The 22,827-nt window shown below is 34.3% G+C and overlaps 1 protein-coding gene across 2 annotated transcripts in view; it reads left to right on the top strand.

Annotated features, from left to right (window-relative positions):
• LOC112050759 (semaphorin-2A) overlaps positions 1 to 22,827 on the top strand; it is a 300,945-nt gene that overhangs the window by 94,267 nt on the left and 183,851 nt on the right. Inside the window, exons 1-2 of one of the 2 annotated variants that reach the window (XM_024089102.2) lie at positions 6,605 to 6,866; positions 17,812 to 18,078. The exons of the other annotated variant lie outside the window; for it this stretch is intronic. Coding sequence (XP_023944870.1) covers positions 17,883 to 18,078 — 196 coding nt within the window. The 5' untranslated portion in view covers positions 6,605 to 6,866; positions 17,812 to 17,882. Of the gene's footprint in view, positions 1 to 6,604; positions 6,867 to 17,811; positions 18,079 to 22,827 lie in introns of those variants that run through there. 2 annotated transcript variants of the gene reach the window in all.

Below are 22,827 nucleotides of genomic sequence, written 5' to 3' on the forward strand. Positions count from 1 at the left end.
TATTCACCTGTCGACGTAATAATTTCGTCGCGCTTTCCACAGTAGCAGGACGTGCATTTGGTGCGACATCCCAGACTTTTGCGGGTAAAATACAATGGACTGAGAGCCTGCGAGAGCAAGACATACCCCATTTATTAAGGCTGATAAAATGGGGTATGTATGACCTCCTACCATCTATACCATAGCTTATTACGACCTGTGGTGGGTGGGTTTGGGAAGGTTGCAGGTTTCAACAAATTAGTAAATAGGCCAGTTGAATTTTTAGCTGGCCTATTCACTAATTTGTTCTTTATTAAGTACCTATTAAAATAAACATTAAATCAACTGAAAAATGTCATCGATGATACGATACTAACACGTGTTTTATAAAAAGGTAAAGTGTAGTGTAGTAGGGGGTAATCTTTGTATCTACTAACCGATTTTAAAAAATAATTATTTTAACATTAGAAATCCACGTTATTTGTTAGAGTCATGGGCTGTATTCCCGCGGAAACGGGAACTACGCGATGCGTTGGCTAGTCCCATATAAAATTCAAAAAACGTGTGTGTCCACTAGGTGCAGCGACGACTTTCAGAAAGTAGCTGGCATCGATCAGATGAAAGAGAAAAAGTCAAAAATAGAGCTTAAAAGAAACCTACGTCCAGCAGTGGATGCATAATGTGTGATAATGTGGATCTCGGGACGCTCGACAGAAGTGAGACGAGACGAATATCTTAGCATTCCATGGATTCACCGTGAGAGTGCCGGGTCCATCGCGTGGTAGAGAGAAAAACTCCGAGCAGAGTCCTGAACTTGTGACTACAGGATGTAGGGTTAAGGAATTCCTTGACGATCGATCAACATAAACCTGTTGCCGTATACATAAGAGAAAGGGAATCGAGATAGAGTAGCGCCGTAACGCGTTACTTTATGAAGAATTTGGTCTCCCGTAAGAAGTTACCACTTAAAATATCGTTTTACAATTCCTCGCAGGGTTCTTGAAACCTTTCAAACATAGTCCAAACTCCATAAATGGCTACCGCACTGACCTATAGTAAAAGCACGAGCTAACAAACTTGCAACCTTCATAAAATGAAGATCTAACTATCGCAGGCTCTCGTTCAACAAAGGGACTCATCTTTTTGCTGCTCTGACGTGAAATCTAAATCAATGGTTAGCCCTCACTTTTGTTGCCACCATTACGGCACAGGTGCTATCCGTTGGTATTTTGGCGACGCGGAAAGCAGCCTGCCTGAATGCCTGCGCCGCATAAAAATTCATAGAAATACTTGAATAACGCGATAGTGGTATCCCGCGCGTCCAAGTCTAACATTTCGCTCGATTTTCCCACCGTCTAAATTCCCAACCGTTTTATGGTACAGCTATAAAATTGAACGCTCTCATCGTTCTCCTTTGACTGATTTAATGTTTTGTGTTAAAGTTTTCTTAAACAGAATCCTTAAAATAAAAGCCTTACCTTATTTATTTAACGTGCAGATGCTCGGAGATGTTGTGAAATTTTATACGATTACATAATATTAGAGAAAAATGTGTTCACTGAAATTTTATACTTAACGTTATATTAATACTAATAAGAACCAAATATACTATTACAGAGATTAGTCAATTTGAAACAGATGAGTTAATTTATACCTTCTACATTAAAAACATAAATTATATTATTTTAAAAGGTTTTACGTCCATTTTGTATGTATGTTTTAATACAGAAACAAAAAATAAATATAAACAATACAAAGATAAAATATGAATTGATGTGTAAAATACTTTGTAAAAAACTTCGTACTGTAAGAAAAAATAAGTAATGTGTGCAATTTAAAAAATTATAAATAATATTTGCTAGAATACACAATGAATATACATAGTAGGCAGGTAAAGGAAAAGATTAAATATTTAGTTCCATCGTCCTTAAAGACAGGTAGCTTTACATCATCTGACATAGATCTACCCGTAACATCTTACTCTTGTAAAAAATAAACGAAGAACAGCTGCTTATTGTATACTCGACAGCAAAGCCATGGTAAAGCTATTGTGGCCGCTTCTTAGAAACATAATAGCGACTTACTCCATCCGGAGACGCCACAATACATCGTCATAATTTCACGTTTATAGATAAAAATTGTTAAGTCCCTTTCACTCGCTTCCGAACAGGTACGTTGAACATTTGAGAGACAAAATTAGTTTTATTAAGAGTTCCATATTAAATCGAACTTTATTTATACCTTTGAACTTAAATCCGTCTAAAAATGATTGCATGAACGGTGAGAAAGTAATTTTCTTTCTGTTAAAGCTGGTTGCAGATATAATGCAATACCATTTTTTTTTTATTTCTACGGGAAAACGGGGACAAATATTGTTACTTACTTGCTAACAATGTATCCTTCCATTGGTAAAAGGTTTTTTTAATCGGTCCAGTAATTTTGGAACCCATTCCAAACTAACAAACAAAAAATCAGAAATTACCTTATTTCAATATTAGTTTTGATTTTTAATCTGTTTTGTATATATAAATGTTTTAATTTATGTTAAATATTATATTGATAATTTTTTCATGAATGATAATCACAATTAGTTATTTACTTTATATTGATTGACTAAGAAAAAATTATCACACGACAACTCAACTTATCAAATACTAAATGCCAAGTCATCATAAATTACTTTCTCATCCATGTATTGGCTGCATAACATAAAAAAGGCGTTTTTTATACAACAAACCAAATTCTACCTACTAAACCTCTAACCCTTACGTAGGAATAAAAAAGGAATTCACCAGGAGAATGACGAAAAATTTTACCTATATTAAATTTAGGATTCTAGGTCACATTCAATAACCAGCCGGTCGCATTGTTACGCGTCCCGGAATTTCATACAAATCAGACGTCTCAGTATTGCCGGACCCGAAAAGTTAATGAAGTGTGCCGCGAACACTTTACCCGTGTCAGGCTGTCAGGCGCACGTCATATTTTCACATGTGTATTTTTGTGTTTTAATCGCTACGTCGCCTCCAATAACACCGTGTCTTGACGAGCTGTTCCGAAATCTACGCGCGTCCGGAATTAAAAAGATCATTAATAACAAACTATCTTAATACCCTGTAACATCTTTGGCATATTCTGGCCTGTCACTATTTCCAATAATGAACTCTGGACCCTCGCTAAGGAAGCTTATATCCTCATATCAGAAATGGAATTGGCTAGGTCACTCTTTACTCAGAACATTGGGTTTTGCACAGGGTCCTTCAAGTGATATCCTAAAGTGGCAAACGAAAAAGTGGCAGGCTACTTGGTCTGGCAGGCTGGTTGGTACAGCGGTCCATTGAAGCGTAATAGATGGCTGCTAATCTTTCCTGGAGTGTGCTAAAGAATGCAGTCTGGGATAGACCTGATTGATAAATAGACCATAAACATATGAAAGGTTTAATTAAGCTCTTTACCCGTGGTCAGGCTGTCAGGTCATGCAGGCGCAAGTCATATTTTTACAAATATATTTTTGTGTTTTAATTGCTACGTCGCCTCCATTAACACCGCGTGACGAGCTGTACCGAAATTTACGCGCGTCCGGACTAATAAAGGTCATTGTTATCAGACTATTGGGCCTGGTTTCTCTTCTTGGAACTTAGACTCTAGTGGTGGGTCTAACCTCTTTACTCGTGGTGAAGTATATTTCGTGACATGGAACAGGGGCGTATTACCGCCAAATTCCCAACTCCGAGGTAAGAAGTTTTATTGAAAATGTCTTCATAATTACCTTCTTATAGAAATGAGGATTTGAAGCCAATCTTGGCTGGCGGTGTTAGAGTAATAATGTATTTTTAACGACCTCTATAACAATTTCTGTAAATTAATGGATTTTGATGGATTGGAAGTACGAATAGCTCAATATTCCATAACCCAACCCAGTACTCCTACCTCGGACCTCATGATATGAAGCATAATAGCCACTGGACCAACAAGGCATTTAGAAAAAAGCCAGTAAGAGGTGTAAACATAATACTAATCCGTGGTTTTGTTACGTGGAAACACTCTGTTTTGATATGACGTCGGGATGCATTAGCTTCACCCGACCGCCGGAGCTCCGGTTTCGCAGAAGTGTTCCGCTTAACGCTCCCTGACACCCGTTCCGGGCGTTTTTTTCTCCAAAAATTATGTTACTCACGAGAATCATGCTGCCGAGGATAATGTTCGCTACATGTTTTGTTTTTTTATACCTCTGAAGCTCCATATCTCCTATCCTTTAAGGAGGGAGGCTTAGCCCATTAAAATTGGTCTATTGTCGTACCCACTCCTTGCACAGTCTTTCCCGACTACTTGTAGGAGAATGGGAATATTGGTTATATTATAAAAAAAATATGGCAAATATTCTTTTATAAAAAAAAATAGGCTGATCATTTTGTTAGCGACACTTGTACGATGCAAATAATTTCTGGATTAAGAGCCTGTATTGCCAGACATTTGGACGGTCTCCGTGGCGCAGTGGTATGCGCAGTTGATTTACAAGATAGAGATCCTGCGTTTGTTCCTCACCTGGGCCGAAGGTTTTCTTAATTGGTTCTGGTCTGGCTGGTGAAAGGCTTCGGCCGTGGCTATTTTAGATTTATCATTCCGGTACCGAAACCGAAAGAATGGTGTATTTTCACTCAACTCCTAACAAGTTAACCCGCTTCCATCTTAGATTGCATAAGATACCGTCAGGTGAAATTGTAGTCAGGGGCTAACTTGTAAAGATAAAAATAAATTACAAAGCCACTTCGACCCAAACTCCAAGAAGCATAGCTGACAAGCTTCCAGTAATCATTATGCTATGTTTGGTTATGCAGGTTTTTCTACTCGATATGTCATAATATGTTCGTCCCAAATTTCGTACCCACGAATACAAAACAGAACAAGTTCTAATTACAGAAAAAAGCAAAAAATGCAACAGAGAGCAGACGTCTCTATCCACTAAGGAGCACTTCACAAAAAACTAGCTCCTAAGGCATATCCACATGTAGATTGAGGCGTCCAAAATTTTGCAGAGCGCGGTACACAGGCCTTGCACCGCTATCTGCTACTTTGTGACATCTTGATGTAGGGTTGCTAAGTGCCCTATTTTATTAACCGACTTTTAAAAACAAGAATTCAAAATTCATTTATTTCAATTAGGCATCGTTTACACTTTTGAAAGGTCAAGATTATGTCATAATTTAATTTAATCTAATGGTGGTAATAATAGACGAAAACATAAAATTAAAGTTACGAGGGTTCCGAAAAGAGCCCACAACAAACCCAAACGAAGGTTTTTTTTTGTTTACCACCATTTCACAAACTTATTTAAAACAAAGCACACAGTTTTACACCAAGTATTACCTACAGTTTAACACCAAGCTTTATAAAAGAATATTCTCAACTAATGCAAAAAATGTATATACTCAGAAGGTTATGTTCATTTGAATCGATGTATTTATACACATACGAGTATAATGTGTTTTATTTTAATTATTAAAAGTTAATTTGTAAAATTTGTGAACTTGTGAGGTTGCATCATCTATTACTACGATTTTCAAAATTATTTTATCAATTGAAAGCCACGTTGAGAGTTCTAGGTTATATTTTATCCCTTTTTTTAACGGGAACTACAAGGGTTAAACCGCTGCTTGTCTTAAAATAAAGTGATGATGGTAAATTAAGTTTAGATTGATTTTTTGTACATAGTGTACAAAATCATACTTACATGACAATAGATTACAGAATCATAATTGAAATTTACCTACCTATGAAATTGTTATAATAGTTAATACTTAGGTATTATTTTTTTTAATTTTTACGAAAAACTACTATTTTGGTCTTTGTAAGAAAAGTAACGTCTAACAACAATACAGTTTTAAATATTATATTTATGATTAAATAGTGCTAAATTATAGTTAAGTATAGACGACGTTGAACAGCTAAGATTTTTTTATTTTATAGTAAGTCCTAAACTATGTCGCAATAATAAAAGTTATTTAACGTTCAGCATAAAAATATGACGCCTTATCAGTTATTAATATTTCAGAAATATATGTCTCATATTTGACATTGGTCTCTTTTGTAATGTTCAGATAATCGTGAAAATAAAACTTGAGTTTTTATTTAATTACAAAGTCTCCTACTAAAGTAATTAGCATAAGGAGCTAGTGACATCCCTAAGAGCTTCATCTGCCACTTGAACGATCGAAAGGTACGACGGCGCGCCGGTATCAGGAAGGAATGTATAGTGGGTGACTTGAACAGTTCCTGTCCCATTCCCGCGCAACCGGCTTCGCTTAAGCTAAATTTATGCGCCGTCTCACTCGTACACACCAACATTTTCAATACTTACCTGCGTGAAATGATATACATCTGTTCGTTAGCGAAGTCTCCTTCACACTCGCGTACTGAAATGGATTGTTGATATTGCTCTCTCCGTCTAGTTTCATGAACAGGGGGTAGACAGTGTACGCACGCATTAGTGTTGGTGTCCATTTATTTAGTGAACTTGGAAGCTCGCTTGCGTGTTTGTGCATAGGGTGTCGGGTTTGTGTGTGTGAGTTGTAGAGGCGCGACATAGCTTTGCCGTCTCCATGGCTTAAAAGTTTTGTACGGAATGAGACCGACGGGCTAGTTCTGCGCCGGCCGGCAGGGTAGACGGACGTGTGTGCCGTTTTAGCGCGAAACTTCTTCGTAACTCTTCGATACTAAAAAACTTGTATCATCAAACTTGTCAATATATTGTAAATTTTAGTATTGTATTGTGATATAATAAGCTATATTATACTAATTTTATATAAAGTGACTGTTTGTTTCAAGACATTGTGTGATGTTTATTTTTTTGTGTAACTGCAACGTGTTTAGTTCAACGGACTGAGGAGGTTGGTCGTCACGAAATTCTCGAACAGAGACATAAATCAACCTAAAACTCCAGCATTACGTAGAGTTTTAAAACCTTATGGTTATTATTTAAGCCTACAAATAGATTCAAATATTACGTTATTTCTTACTCTAGTAAGATCTAAGTTTTTTAAAACCTAAATGAAAATGCACTAAATCATGAGATCTCGATAGTTTAAGATCTGGTCTCTACGTTATATATCTTAACTACCTATATTATATTTCAAATGTAATCAGCAGCCTATTTTGATACTTACCAAAATTATATATTTATCAAAATCTTAATCTTCATTCCAAACTTAAAAAGTAATAATAAATTAACAATGATCACTAGAAAAAAGTGACATAAATCTGTATTAAACACAGTGAGTAGAAAAAACTAATGAAGTAAAGTCATTAGAAAAACAAAGTGAAGTAAAAAACAAAATTCCATATTTAAAAAACATCTCATCTAAAAACATAGCCGACGGGTTGAACAACCTTATATAAATAGCCGAGCATAGAGCACACAGAAAACATGGGTAAACATGGACTCCCCTACAAATTATCTACCTTTAGAGTTCAGATATACCCATAATATTAATTTGGGATGATAAAAAATATATCCGTGACTTGCCTACATTAATAATGTAAGAGTAAATATTATGAGAACGTTTTAGATTTGGCGACCGAAATGCTTTCCAAAATCTCCCTTAGATTTTAATGCTAAAGTTGTTTTCTTTAATAATAATCTAATTTCAGACTTTTTAAGTATTTAGTTATATCTATCGATAAATGTAATCATTTAATAGATGAATTAATTGTTAATGAAAATTAAATTTATATTTAAAAATTACTCGATTGTTACCTACCTACCTACTGTATTTTTTTTCCGTATCATTATTAAACTTAAATAATAGAAAAGCAGATGATATGTAAAGATGCGACTTATAATATGTTTCACCACAATATCACTTCACCTACAGAAATTTTATTTCTTTCTAGCTACCTGCCCTAACCTTGAAGTCAGATAAGATAATACAATTCATACAGGTACCAATACCTTTGTAGCATTTGTTTTGTAGGCATAAATCAAAGACCCTTCTTTTCAAATTTCCATACACAAAAAGCTCGAGCTATTTAATACCAAAGTTCTTGTTACGTTAATTTTAGTACTTAATTTCTAAAAAAAGTGTACCATCTCAATTGACATAGTAACATTGTAAGTTAAAGTAGTATAAATATTGTTATACATCCAAAAAAATATCAAATACAGTGATAAATGATACAGTAAAACTGTGGTTATTTGTACTCTTATTATTTATTTTACCATTTTAATAATATTTATACATGATGTAATTAACATAGACGATGAAAAATAGCACAGTAATAAAACAGATTAAAGAAACAAAAATTTAAGAGCATTACATTTTATCGCATTAAATAATTATAAACTAAGGAGGAGTAAAAGTCTATTAGTTAGAAATCTTTAAAAAGACAGTATAAATGTCGTACTAATTGATGTAATGACGTCAATAAAACTAAATAAGATCAAAATAATGACATCTACAGGCTTTACAGTAATAGTGTCTACTATAGTAGACACTATTACTATAAAGCCTGTAGAAGAGCCACGGCAAAAATACACTCGAATTTTATATTGTATATAGGTAATTATCTAAATGTTAGTTCCTAACATTTTCTTCGCATTTCATGCAACCATTTTTTCCAGCTAAATTCCTTATAAGAGCAGGTAGAAATATAAGCATACCTCACCTTCATATTATCGCCTGAACGTGCGTAGAAAATTTCATCCTGTAATAGCTTCGCAAACTTTGACAGTGCCTCCCAAACTCTTCATATTATAAGCATCCTTAGTCCAAAATTATGCTCTAATGTGTTATAAAATATATTCTAGACATACTTATAATAATGAAGTGCGGCCCAATTTAGCACATAAGCTTTTTATTTAATTTTTTAAATTTAAAGAAATCTGATCGTCTGTTAAGAGACGTAGACATAAATAAAATTAGTTTATTGTTTGTGATTAAATTACAAAATCACAAACAATAAACTAATTTTGAATATTGAAACTAGTTATTTTTATATACGAGTAAATTTGTAAGCAAAAAGCAATTACCGTTATAAATAAATATTATACCATCGGCAATAAGTAGCCATTGTAAAAAGCATAAACAATAATACCTCCCCAAACTACTTACGTGTGATTCCCAAACTGTCGATCCACATCCCCCTTACAAAATTATCCATTGCCACGCTGTATCCTTGTCCGAAACAATTGATATCTATATTTGTATCAATAATACCGAGCAGACGTGTATTCTGTACGTGGGTTGAATCCAGTAGAGCTTAAGGCACCGCCACCCATTGTAACCATGGGTAATGTTTTTTGTTGAAGAATTTGATTATCCCTTACGTTTCTAATTCAATGTTAGAGTAATGGAATATGGAATAGGCAAGTATACATTCAATAAATAAAACTAAACCAAAAAGAACAATTTACTGTATCCTCAAAGGGTGACATAATCGTGATGGCAATATTTAAATTTATACGAATGGAAAATTAAACTGCATTAAACAATACTAAAAATACAAGCTAAATATGTAACAGTGAAAAATGACATATTTAAAACAAGCGTGTAGCTAAGTTAGAGCTACTATCTAATGGTAAAATTATTTATAGAGATTAGAGTAACGTAGCACTTGTATGCAATGTCACCTCAAGTGAGAATGCAATCTTAGATGGTAATTCACTAGAAATGTATAACTTTGTGCAGACCGTACCCTGATTGGTTGTAGCACCATATGCAGCATCACATCAAAATGGTGCATGGCATAGCATCTACGTTGTTGCAAATAGAGTGATATACTAGTAACAAGCCATGGCAGAACACTACTACTAGGCTAGTGTAGAAATAGGAGTATAAGTAAATTATGAATACTCCAAACTACATAGTTCTAGCAAAATGTAAGTCATTCCTTACTATCGATATTGTTTTTTTAATCAATAGATAATAATTTATTGGATAGCTCAATTTGAAATTACGAATATCTTTTGATCTTTTCCGTTCAACTATTGAAAGTTTTGACGATACACTAATTCTAACATCAAACAGTGTAGCTTGGAAATTGTTATTATGTTTATATGTTAGTTACCCTTTGTCTTGGAACATTTCTTGACGCTGCGGTCGAAGCTCCGCGTTGTTAGCATTTAATTGATTTTGTATCCGAAAACTAATTAGAATTGAGGTTTATGTAACCGAACAGTATTAATAACTTAAGAGCTGGCCCCGCAGCAATTTACAACAAGCTGATTAATTTTATAATACATAAATATAATATCGATTATACTGGCAGTAAACCTGAGGATCAACGATGAAGAAACGAAGACGAATGCTATAAATATTAAAACATCAAGAATTCATAATAGTTTTCTTAATGTTTCTTGTATTGGAAGCCTTGAGAGATTTCTTAAAAATCAGGCATTGACCACTCACGGACTTTAAGGACCTTCATCCCGTTTTTATTGAATGAATGACCGGAAGACCTTGGTCATTCAAAGGAGTAATACCAGCATTTTGAGCTCATAAATATAAAGGAGCATAATATAGGAATACTATACATTCATAATTATTATTAAGTATGTATTTGTAATATTATTAAGTTGATATGACATCTCTTTCTATCTTAATATTTCAGAAAATGATAGGTACCTATCATTACGGGGGATTTTAAACACATTCAATATTGACTACGTTACATTGCAAGGGTAACATTGAATCAAATGATAAATGATATGAGCTCACAAATGATACTTTTCAATTGACAGTAAATCCTTCGGAGTAAATAAAGTTTAAAACCTCCCCTTTCATCATAGCTTGATCTTACTTTTGAATTTTTTCTCTATGATCCCCTAAGAGACTAAAAGATTTAATCGTAATGTGAAAAGAAGCCAATGATATATTTTAGATGTATTTGTATTTATGATAATACTCTTCCATGGTAGTGGAGTACCATGATATTCATTACTCTGCAAACGTTAAGATAAATAAGCTTTCGTATCTGTTACTAATTTGAGGTAATAAGTCTTATCGCTTTTAATGCATTTTTTAAAGACACCGTTAATGCAAGAAGTTAATTTATCAACACGACGTTATCTATACCGTTCTTATATCATACAATACAGTTCTTGGAAGTGAGCTCGACAAGTCTCCCGCGGTCGCCGGCGGACATTTCAAGTATTCAAACCGGTTTCATAATGATGTCTTCATTATGAATGCCAAACAAGAGCGTTGAATATATCCCCCGTGACGAAATCTTATCATTCCCATCGTCCAATTTAATTTCAATCTTCGACAACTAGATAAAGTAGGCAAAACTAATTATAAAATACCTCCAGAGTCCAAAGCAAAGTTCGTGAGGGCTTATTAGTTTGATTGAAACTCGAGATGTCTGATAAAACTAAATTATAACAGAAATCTTGAACGAGGCGTCTCGAATTTCGACAAGCACGAAATTAATAAAAGTAAAATTAAAAATTAGGGAAACTTTTAACGGGTAGATATCCATTCCCGAAAATCTTAATAGCAACATTATTTTATACGAGTTCATTAAGCAGATTTTAATCTCCCTTTGTATCTGTCGATTCCATTTCCTTCCACAATTATACCGTTACCGCTGCCCATTGCACGACAGGCTTCGCGCATTATGAGAATCTTAAGAAATTTCATCCGACAACCTATTGAAGCAAGCCCTTCTAATTGTGCGAAGGTGTTCAATTGAATGGTAGGTGGAACAGGGGTATGAGTATAATGAAGTTGTGCGTCGATAAAGACCAGTGAGCCTGTAACACAATACTTGATGTTTCCTCGCCGAGCGTATCCATGTCATGCCATTAAACCGCACAAAAATATCTGCCGGCACATCTTCGGTTAGCAATACTCGTTCGTGTTAATTGATGAGGTGTGTTTTATTCTTTTTTTTTATCTAATTTTCTTAAACTAAGTGAGTCAAAACATTGAGTTAACTGAGACGTCGGCGTGGTTGCACTTTGTAGGATGTCAGCTTTTCATGGCTTGTAGAATGTTACTGTGGTTTCAAAGACGTCTTACATATCTATAATAGTTGATCTTTGATCTTAGTAAAAATCGTAGTGAAATTCAATTGAGAATAACATCAAACGAAGATCATAAAACATATGTATTTTGCTTATATTATAAGCTTAAATAATAGATGTAGAATTTTATTTATGACTATTAATATTATAATTATCATTAATAAACAAAGAATTTAATTAAACTTGGAACTTAGACTCAGAAATACTCATAAATAGTTGTCAATTATTTTTATGCAAAAACTCGGTGATAAAATCTTAAATCCTGATATTACTCGTATCGTAAAACTAAAAGTCCATTAAAACTTTTACAACTTGTTTATTGAATATTAAATATTACAACAAACCAACCTTATTCATGTATTCTGTTTTGTAGGTTCTATCTAAATCTATATAACTAACACCTTTTTTTAACAGTAAAATGTACATTAGCCATATATTTTGAACATCACTAATTAATAAAATGTACACTAGCCATATATTATTAATTTAATTACATTAATTCCTTTATCCAAAGGTTGTCTGGTAGATATTGCTATAAGCAATAAGACCGCCTTTGCACATACTTGTTTTCTATGTTTTCCTTTGTTTTCTTTGTTATTGTTTTGTGCAATAAAGTAGAAATAATAATAATTTGAACATAACCCGTTCATGTGTTTTTTTAGTCTGAATGTGTTTTTGGCTGAGTACGTAAAATTATTTACGTCGATTTTTAAAAGGTAACCCGATAGAAATCGGGTTGTTAGGAACCATCGCCCCTGGTACACGGTCACGTTTTATTCAGTGCTATTATGTCCCTGTCCTACATTGTCCTACCCCTTGTCTCCCCGTAATGACTGTTCATGAGGATATTTTTATATTTTGCGAAAATTTCGCCCTAATTGCAGTCTCACCTCATGTTAAGTGTCGATAATGCAATCTATATAAAATGACAACTGAGCAGGATCTGATCCAAGAACCATTGGGATTGCAGTCAACCCTCAAACATTACTATTGGAATTAGATTATAACAGATACTTAATTGTTAATTAATGTAAATTCGTAAAACTTGATGATTTTTTATTTAGTTAACAACTTAATATTAATTTGTACGAGTATGTCTACATGGTTACATGTATAAACAATTTAATTTACTTAATTCATATATTTTGGGCGTCGTTGTAAACGCTAAAACTAATTAATATCTCAAGTCTATTAAGCATGTTTTAATTAAAAAAGTTCATTTAAACAGACCTTTGTTAGTGGATTATACAAATTCAACGATACAGTTTGGTAGCGTTTGTTGGCATTTCTTAGACCGTTTCATACCGCAAATAGCTCGCTTTCTGCATATTGCCTTTGTAAGCGAAGCTTGAAATCGTAATGCAATTGCCTTGCACAGATACCTTGAATATTTGAATTGTACGGGCTATTTCCGATATCTATATTTATAACAGTCAAGTTGTCTGTCTGCCTATTGCTTAGGTAGTACATTTTTAGTCGGTTTTGACGCCAAAATTTTTTTTAAATGTTTGAATTGTAAGAACTATTGTAAATATTGGATAGAAGCAGGCGTTACTTTGCCGAAGTTCATCATGATTATAAAATGATTTATTTATTTTGCTATCATCCGCGAAAAGTCGACGAACCCATGCGACAACGTCACCCAGGTCCGACAAAATACTCTCTACGTACGTTTCACCCCGAAACCGGAGCATCCTCAGGAGATGTTGCCTCTACAACGTCAAACGTCGTAGAGTCAACATAGAGAGTATTTTGTCGGACCTGGGTGACGTTGTAGCATGGGTTCGTCGACTTTTCGCGGATGATAGCAAAATAAATTAATCATTATGTAGAACTATTGTAAATATCTACGTCGGGTTGTCTGCCTATTCCTTGGAAATAGATTCTTATAATTCTTTGGAATTCAATACTGAATTTTTATTCGGCTCTTATGCCAAAATAATTGAATTTTAGCCCTATTTTGATATCGAGTTGTGTTTATACAAATACAAATTACTGCTCCTTCAATTAATACAGTATTTTTATTCGATTAGCTCTTTCTTACATAAAGTTTTTACTTTTTTGTGTTCTCACTAATCTTCGAAACTAACAAAAGATTTCCTTGCCATATTGTTGATAAGTTGATTGTATGCAGTACCTAACATATCGGGTGAAGATTATAAAGGTATTTTGCACAAAAAATATTTATGCACTCGTATGTATGGATAATCAAGTTAGTTACACGAAAATTAATATGTTAGGTTAAATAGCCCCAGAACAGCTTAACAGATCTGGATGAAATTTGGCCTAGAGATAAACTATAGTCTGGTATGTAATATAACCTACACGGGTGTAACCGCGGGACACAGCAAGTATACAATAATATTAACAAATGGGCAACAAAATCCTGGCACGCTCATTGGCTGGCCAGGAGAGATACGGCCCCGAACGGATATTCGCTTTGAATTATTAATACAATACTGTAACAGCAGCGAATTATAAGCTTCAAAAAGCTACGTACTCACGCTGTGTATAAAAACTATGAGAAAATGTAATTAACTTGAAAAGTAAGAGACAAGAGAGAGATATAAGATAAGAGATCTCAATCTCTATCTCAATATACATGTCGCAATTTTTCTAAAGTCAGTTAACTTGATACCTACTACGAGTACCTACAGTGAATGAAATCTATTAGAATTCCAAAATGACAACTTTGTTACAAAATTGCGAATCATTAATCAAAACCTACTGCCGTTTGCGCTTGGCCTAAATTAATGAAACTACGTATATAAGAAGCAATGTCTTATTTTAGTACTAATGAAGATTTTTGTAAATAAATAGCCACAGAAAACCTAATTCAATGTATCAGATATTTGTAATTATAAAGTCATCGTTATCACTTATAATTAACTCTTATAATATTAATACACTCTTATAACTTTTCTAGAGTTGCAGATGCTGTTTTTAGCGGTCATTATTTTTTATTTGTACAATCAGCCACTATCTATAAAAATAATCTTAATTGCATCGAACAATCAGAGTAATCTTTGGTCCTAAAAACTTCAGTACAGAAAAGACAATTTATAAAATTATACTTAAGTAATATTGTCTATTTCATTCCTACAATTTTCGGAGTATGAGTGAATCGACTCGCAAATTCATATTGTATTGAGAAATATGAGTTTTAAGATGAATTTCTGAACTTTACTAAATTTCCGAAGAAACATATAAAACGTGATATGATTTTAAAGTAAATTACACTGACACTGTATTTCCAAAGTTGGTATTTATTACTTTGCACCTAATCGCGTGTCTTATACAGATAACCTATTTCACCCTTTCATAGTCCCTTTTTTGAAGGCTTATCTATTTAATTCATCGCTGGACTCTTTCAGACCCTGACCGCATTTACGATATCGGCCACATGACGAAGGGCTTAAGGATTCGGGTTAAATTTACCAGAAGACATTTATATTTATTCAATGATGGCCACGGATAACGATCTCTTTGGTTAACTGGCTAATGATGGATGATTATATTTTAATATACTGTATCGCGTAATATGCACATAATTATATTAAATTATATACTTGGGTCCTTAATACGTATTATTATACGTAGTAGTACCTACTACTACTAATGTCCTGCTGGCGTATTTAATATTTTGGTCTTTGTTATAAAACCTATTAAAATAAACATCAAATAAATTTAGAAAAGTTATGTACCTACTGTATGATATTCACCAGTAGGCGCCGGATGACATTTGTTACATAGAATCTCAATTTCCTATGTCAACTAACATACGTCAAAGTTATTAAATTAGACTTCAGGTACTTGAAATATTAGTGTATAATGCTCATACAAAGTTATAGAATATATAATTAGTTACATACGGGGACATACTAAGTTATAGAATTAAGAGTCGATACTTTTTTTATTATTATTTTTTACAAGTTAGCCCTTGACTACAATCTCATCTGATGGTAAGTGATGATGCAGTCTAAAATGGAAGCGGGCTAACTTGTTAGGAGGAGAATGAAAATCCACACCCCTTTCGGTTTCTACACGGCATCGTACCAGTACTGAGTACGCTAATATAAATAAATGCATGACATGCATAGCTGACATTTCTTAATTGATGATTATTTTAATAGGTTTATAATAAAGACCAAAATAGTAATTCAGTGGTATAAAATGTAGAGACTTTAATTTTAATTGTATGGCATCCTTAAGTTAGGTATAGATAATACTTGTAGCTTGAGCAGATCCAGAAGAATAGGTAATAGATAAGTATAGTTATACTATGGAGTAACAACCACATTTTAGAATCGTGATGGGTTTTTAATGTTATTACGAATGACAATGGCGACTGTGACTATAGCATCCATCACCCCAATACATTTGTATGTATTCCAAAGTAAACTCAAAGGCGGAATTGTAATTTTTTTTATTCCATATTGGTTGTGCGCTGCAATTTTTTATTCCATTATTTAATTATTGGTTTCAACTTTCATTTTGTTTGCATTTGGAATACAATGATTGCTTTTTCATAGAGCTTCGTCATAAATAGAAATCATTTTATTTCGTTCATTTAAATGGTAGATTGGTTAAATATTTGTGCAAGCAATAATAAAAATACTATTGAACAGTAAGTCCTCATTCGCACAAGAGTTTAAAAAGCGGTGACCCAGCTTTGGCGGGCGTAGCGTATAATATGAAGTTGAATGAAGGCCTATTTCCAACGCCCAAAATTCGTCGTCGTTTAAAAACGCTGTCGTGTGAACATACTGAAGTGCATTTATTGTATTTCAACGCCTTTTAACGTCCGTTAAAAAACTCTCGTGCGAACAAAAGGTGCTATCTCTTGTTATTATTACATGCGACGATTATGACTCAAACATTTACTTCAATAGCTCAATGATTCGGCATTAATCTTGCATCCGTTTTGCATTGGAGAGAAAAAACGAGTACATAGGTACTTACTTACGGGTAAATTCGTTCCAGATATACCTAGTGTAAAGATATTTTGTTGATTTATTAAATTAACTATGTTAACGATTTCCGTAAACTTTTGAGCGCTTACTATAAATATCACCATCCTTAATTTATGCAATATTGGACGTAGGCATTAAATAAGTTCTTGATTTTATTTTTGTTTTATACTTATTCAGTATTTTTAATTGTAAGTACCAAATTGCAAAACTCATAATATTTAATATGAAAACACAGTTAGTTTTAAGTGATTTTATGATACCTATACCTTTGTAAAAAAAAATATTTTTACCTCGAGTCTATAGTGTCTCACAGTCGTCGTGTTAGTTTTTTTTTTTAATTACACCTATCTAATAACACTAGGTTATCAAAACGAATCGAACGATATCTTAATTACGTAAATCCGTTCAGCGGTTTGGAAGATATGAGGTAATAAAGAATTTTACATACATACCAGATACGCGCGAAAAAAAACCATTCTTGTGTAAAAATAAAAAAATTGCTTATACAAAAAACATAAATGTCTTTTAATATCAAAAGTAAGTAAAAATAAGCAATTTTAAACGACAGAAAGTTTATAAACTTTTTAGAAAAAAAATCAAGAATCCTTTCTATTAAATCTCAAAGCAAGCCTTACCGTCGCCAGACTTTTTAGACACCATTTAGGCCTAACAGCCTTAAAAAAAATTAAAAATATTTAAATTACGTACCTGCTTAGGATTTTCCGAATACCTAAGACGCCTGGATTATTGAAAGCTATAAAAAATGCTGGAGTTTTGGTTGGTTTTTCTTTGAAGTTATATTTATAAATTTTTTTCTTATTTAATTTTTTTTTCCAGGCTGAAAATGTATTCGCGGTGTTAATTAGACAGTTTTGTGTTTTGTGTTGTGTACAAGTGACTGTGTTACAATGCGGACTTTGGGAGTCACGGCCCTAATGGTCCGATGGTTGACGTGCTTACTCGTCAGTGTGGAGTGGCAGGTTCAATCCCAGCTCGTGCAACAAAATTCTGAAGTAGATAGTTCATATAACTTTTACTATGAACAGCCATGCTGTGTGGGCCCGGTGATAAAAAACAAATACCACATTATGAGGCATAAGAGAGGTGAGTCATATTTATATGAGGTATTTATTAAAACTGTATTATGTGTTAATAACGTGCATTTTTATAGAAATAATAATACGAGGAAGCCAAAAGGAAGGCTTATAATTACAGCTGTCTATGTATTATGTGCGCTTAAACAATTAATCCGATTATGATGAATAAGGTGTTTTAATCGATTCATTAGGTTCCTAATAACGAATCGATTCATAATCTATACTAATATTATAAAGCTGAAGAGTTTGTTTGATTGATTGAACGCGCTAATCTCAGGAACTATTGGTCCGATTCGAAAAATTCTTTCAGTGTTAGATAGCCCATTTATCGAGGAAGGCTATAGGCTATATTTTATCCCTGTATTCCTACGGGAACGGGATCCACGTGGGTGAAACCGCGGAGTCGTCTACATTATAGTATAGTCTATATAAGATAAATTGTAACCGACATAAAAAATTAATATCAGTTAAAGTCAAGATTTTAACAAACATTACTTGCTTATTTTCGTAGTTAGTTAGGTTACAGTTTTTTTTACTCTTTTCACTTGTCTGTTCTTGAGCCTAAAAATTAGTCACATTTTTCGCTTAACTTAGCGAACTTTAGCTTATTAAGATATGATACAAAAAAATGTAAAAAGAATTCCCAGAAGATTGTTTCGAATCATGATTCATGATATACCAGAAAACATTAAAGGCACACAACCGCAACTTGTGCATACTACACACTATGTGTGCATGTGTGTTATACTCGTACATGCTGACCCTTGCATGTGTGTTCTAAACATCGCACACACATGCAAAACCGCGACGCTTTCAAGGGTACGTAAAGTAAAACGAGATAGACATATACGATTTTTAATACGGAAAGGTGGGACAAAACACCTTTTGTTTCATTGCCCTCCCTGATGATGTCGAGAGATTTTGATAATACAGTTGCAGTTACAGTTTCTGAGAGTTGATTTCCTAGAAGTTGATTCCTTCACTTGATTAATATTCAACAAGTTTTTAAATTACCTATGTTTTGCGTTCTTATGCCTTTCAGGATAATATAATGTATGGTAAAAACTTTTTGACCTTATGAACTTATAGTTTTATTTTTATTACAACACTAAAGCTTTCAATTTCTCATAATGAAAAATGCGCCTCTGAATGGTATATTAAATACTACTAGACGCCGCGCAGTTTCACCCGCGTGGTTTCCGTTCCCCCAGGAATACGGGGATTAAATATAGCTTATAGCCTTGCTCCATAAATGGGCTATTTAACACTGAAGAATTTTTCAAATTGGACCAGTAGTTCCAGAGATTAACGCGTTACCAAACAAACTCTTCAGCTTTATATACGAACTATGTATTATAAACATAGTTACTTTCTAAAAAAATTAAAAAATAAATGCTGAAAGTTTTTTATGAAATTTTGGTTTGGTTTGAAAAAAATGGTGCGACTCACTTAATAAATTGCTAAAAACTATTTTTTTTTCATTTGTATGCTTAATTACGCTAATCTCCAAAACTTGACATGGTTTCAAGTGCTGTTTACAAGTATATTACTTTGGAGAGACGTAATGTAGGGAAAATGACGGCCTCCGTGGCGCAGTGATGTGCGCGATTTACAAGACGGAGGTCCTGGGTTCGATCCCCGGCTGGGCCGATTGAGGTGTTCTTAATTGGTCCAGGTCTGGCTGGTCAAAGGCTTCGGCCGTGGCTAGTTACCACCCTACCGACAAAGACGTACCGCCAAGCGATTTCGGGGAGAAACCGAAAGGATTTCAAGTGCTGTTTACATGTATATTACTTTGGAGAGACATAACGTAGGGAAAATGACGGCCTCCGTGGCGCAGTGGTGTGCACGGTGGATTTACAAAACGCAGGTCCTGGGTTCGATCCCCAGCTGGGCCGATTGAGGTTTTCTTAATTGGTCCAGATCTGGCTGGTCTGGGAGGCTTCGGCCGTGGCCAGTTATCACCCTACCGACAAAGACGTACCGCCAAGCGATTTCGTATAGAAACCGAAAGGAGTGTGGATTTCATCCTACTCCTAACAAACCCTAAGATGGAAGCGGGCTAACCCGCTTCCATCTTAGATTGCATCATTACTTACCATCAGGTGAGATTATAGTCAAGAGTTAACTTGTAGAGAATAAAAAAAATCCAAAAAACGATTCGACGCAGACAAAGTCACGGACGTTTATTTGTCTGCCATAGTTACACACACTCACACATTCCAGGCAACAAACTGCTGACTAATGCATTTCTTGAACTTAGACATTAGTACGTGTTTTGCAGTTTATTACGAATTCAGTTTCATACCATCCCAATGGCTCAGGCGTGGTCATTTAAGCCGAAATATTAATGTGCAATTTACCACCTCCATTAAACTGAGGCTTAAAACAGTTCGCCGAGAGCTTCATGAATGTGAAAACTTAAATCATTAAGCTCCGTAGTAGTTAGTGAATATCCACTAGTGCTGACCATGGTTTTGTTCACTGTTGATCTGAAAAAATTCAAAAACCTATATTTTATCAAAAATTACTTATTTAATGTGCTGATTTAGTATTCTAATCCTGCTAATTATAAACGCGAAAGTTTGTATGGATGTTTGGATGTTTGTTACTCTTTAACGTCGCCACTACTGAAACGATTTGGCTAAAATTTGGAATGGAATTAATTAAATTAAATTATCCCAAAACAATCCATGGTTTCCCGAGATTTGCGAAACCTGATGATTTTGATGATATGAATGTCTGTTACTCTATCACGCCTCGACTACTGAACCGAATTAAATCCTTTACCAATAGAAAGCTACGTTTTTAGATAATAACATAGGTTTATTTTATCCCCGTTTTACCACTGGAATGGGAACTATGTGGGTAAAATCGCGAGGTTCTGCTAGTCTAAAAAATCTAAAGTATTTTGGCATTTCAACCAAGACCGGCAATTATTATTACCCAAAAATACGCTTCTTTATGCGCAGAAGTATATTTATTATTTAAAAATATTAAACTTTTCCCCCTCTCGTCAGAGCGTAATGGGAAAACGATCTAATGCGGGGTCTCCAACTCAAACGTCACGAAAGTGTCAATCATAGAGATTTCCGAATAGCAAAACCGATTATCGGGCATATTAAGTCGGTTATTGTTATCGACAGCAGAACTCCGTCCATCCGACCGTGAAGTAGATTAGGGACATCAATATAATACCATATTTTGGCGTCAGCTGCACGCATCACATGCATGCCTCTAACGGGCATATTTTTTACATAATTCCTTATGAAATTCCACCCTGAAGTGTCGCAGTTGAATTTTCAATATACCTAGATGGGTTATTTCGTGCAAACATTCTATAATTACAAATTTAAGTTACCTAATTATAATAGTCACTAATTACGGGGTTGAGACCTTGAAACGATTTGTAATTTCATATTTTTTTTTCTAAAAAAATGCCTTATGTACTGTGTGTTGTTACTTTGTTTGTAGGTTAGGTTAGGATTGAAATTAACATTATTCGTAGAACCTTAATTTATTGCTTATAGTAGATAACTTAACTTTTCTGGATGAATTAACTGACTGAGTTTGTTGTGGGTTCTTCTTGGACCAAGGCACGTTTCGAACCCTCGTAACTTTAATTTTAATTTTTCGAATTTACTTATCACGACGTAACCTGATGTTTCAAAAGTACTAGTAAACTAAGCGTACTAGAAATAAATTAATTAAGAATTTTAACTTTAGTCTTACCCACGAAACAAATTGCACATTACTCGAACAAAGTAAGCTATTAATGGATCAGGAGCAAATGTCCATAGTAGTGGCGAACGAATAAAAAGTGTAAAGAAAATTTTGAAAGAAAGAACGCACTCAGCCGAGCAAAGTAAAAAGGGTAAAAAAGAAACACAATAAGTGAAGGAGGCAGGAGCGAGTCGCGCAACGTCCGGCTTAGTCAAAACTTGGAGCGTAAATTGCTTTGACCGCTGACCACGTCTCTCTAGTTCGGCTCAACGATGCTTTTTTGTTTGGTCAAGTAATTTATTAATCATATAGCTTATTCAGAAGCATTGTCTTTGTTTTTGATGTTCAGTGAGAAAGTGAGAAAACTTAGAAGACGGTTGAGCACCCACTCACATTCTTAGTTGACCGACTATAACGCAAAGTATACGAACAGGTATAGCGATATATGTTAGCAACATACATCTCCTAAAACTAAATCGTCCAACTAATAAATTGGACACCGATCGCTTTAGAATCCCGATTCCTTTTCGACTATGTACAGTTAAAAAATTGACCGATTTTTTTTTATCTAATTGTGTAAGTGCCGTAGGCTCCTATCCTATCAGCGCCTCAGAGGCGTCACCGGGGGGTTTGGGCGAGCGCAGAAGCATCGCCTGATGGGGCCCGAAGGCAGAAGCAGAGTAGATGGGCGGAACGACTCTTTAAGAGCGTCTCCTCTGAGACCGTCCGAATAAATTTTGAAGTGAGCGGGTGCTCTTAGACTATGCAACACTTATCAGAAGGTGTTGAAACTGGCCTTAAGTAAAAGCCTTAATAGCTCAACGGTAACAGAGGTCAGACTTATCACCGAGGGGTGGTTGTTCGATCCCCACCCTGTTGGTCTATTGTCGTCCTAACACAATATTTCCTTACTAGTTGGAATGGGAATATTGTTCATATTGGAAAGATATGGTAAATATTATTTTCTACAAAAAAAAACATTTAAACCAACATGTGAACCTAAACATGAAAAAATCAAAGTACTAACCTTATC

The sequence above is a fragment of the Bicyclus anynana genome, chromosome 16, assembly GCF_947172395.1.
Source record: "Bicyclus anynana chromosome 16, ilBicAnyn1.1, whole genome shotgun sequence".
Lineage (NCBI taxonomy): Eukaryota > Metazoa > Arthropoda > Insecta > Lepidoptera > Nymphalidae > Bicyclus > Bicyclus anynana.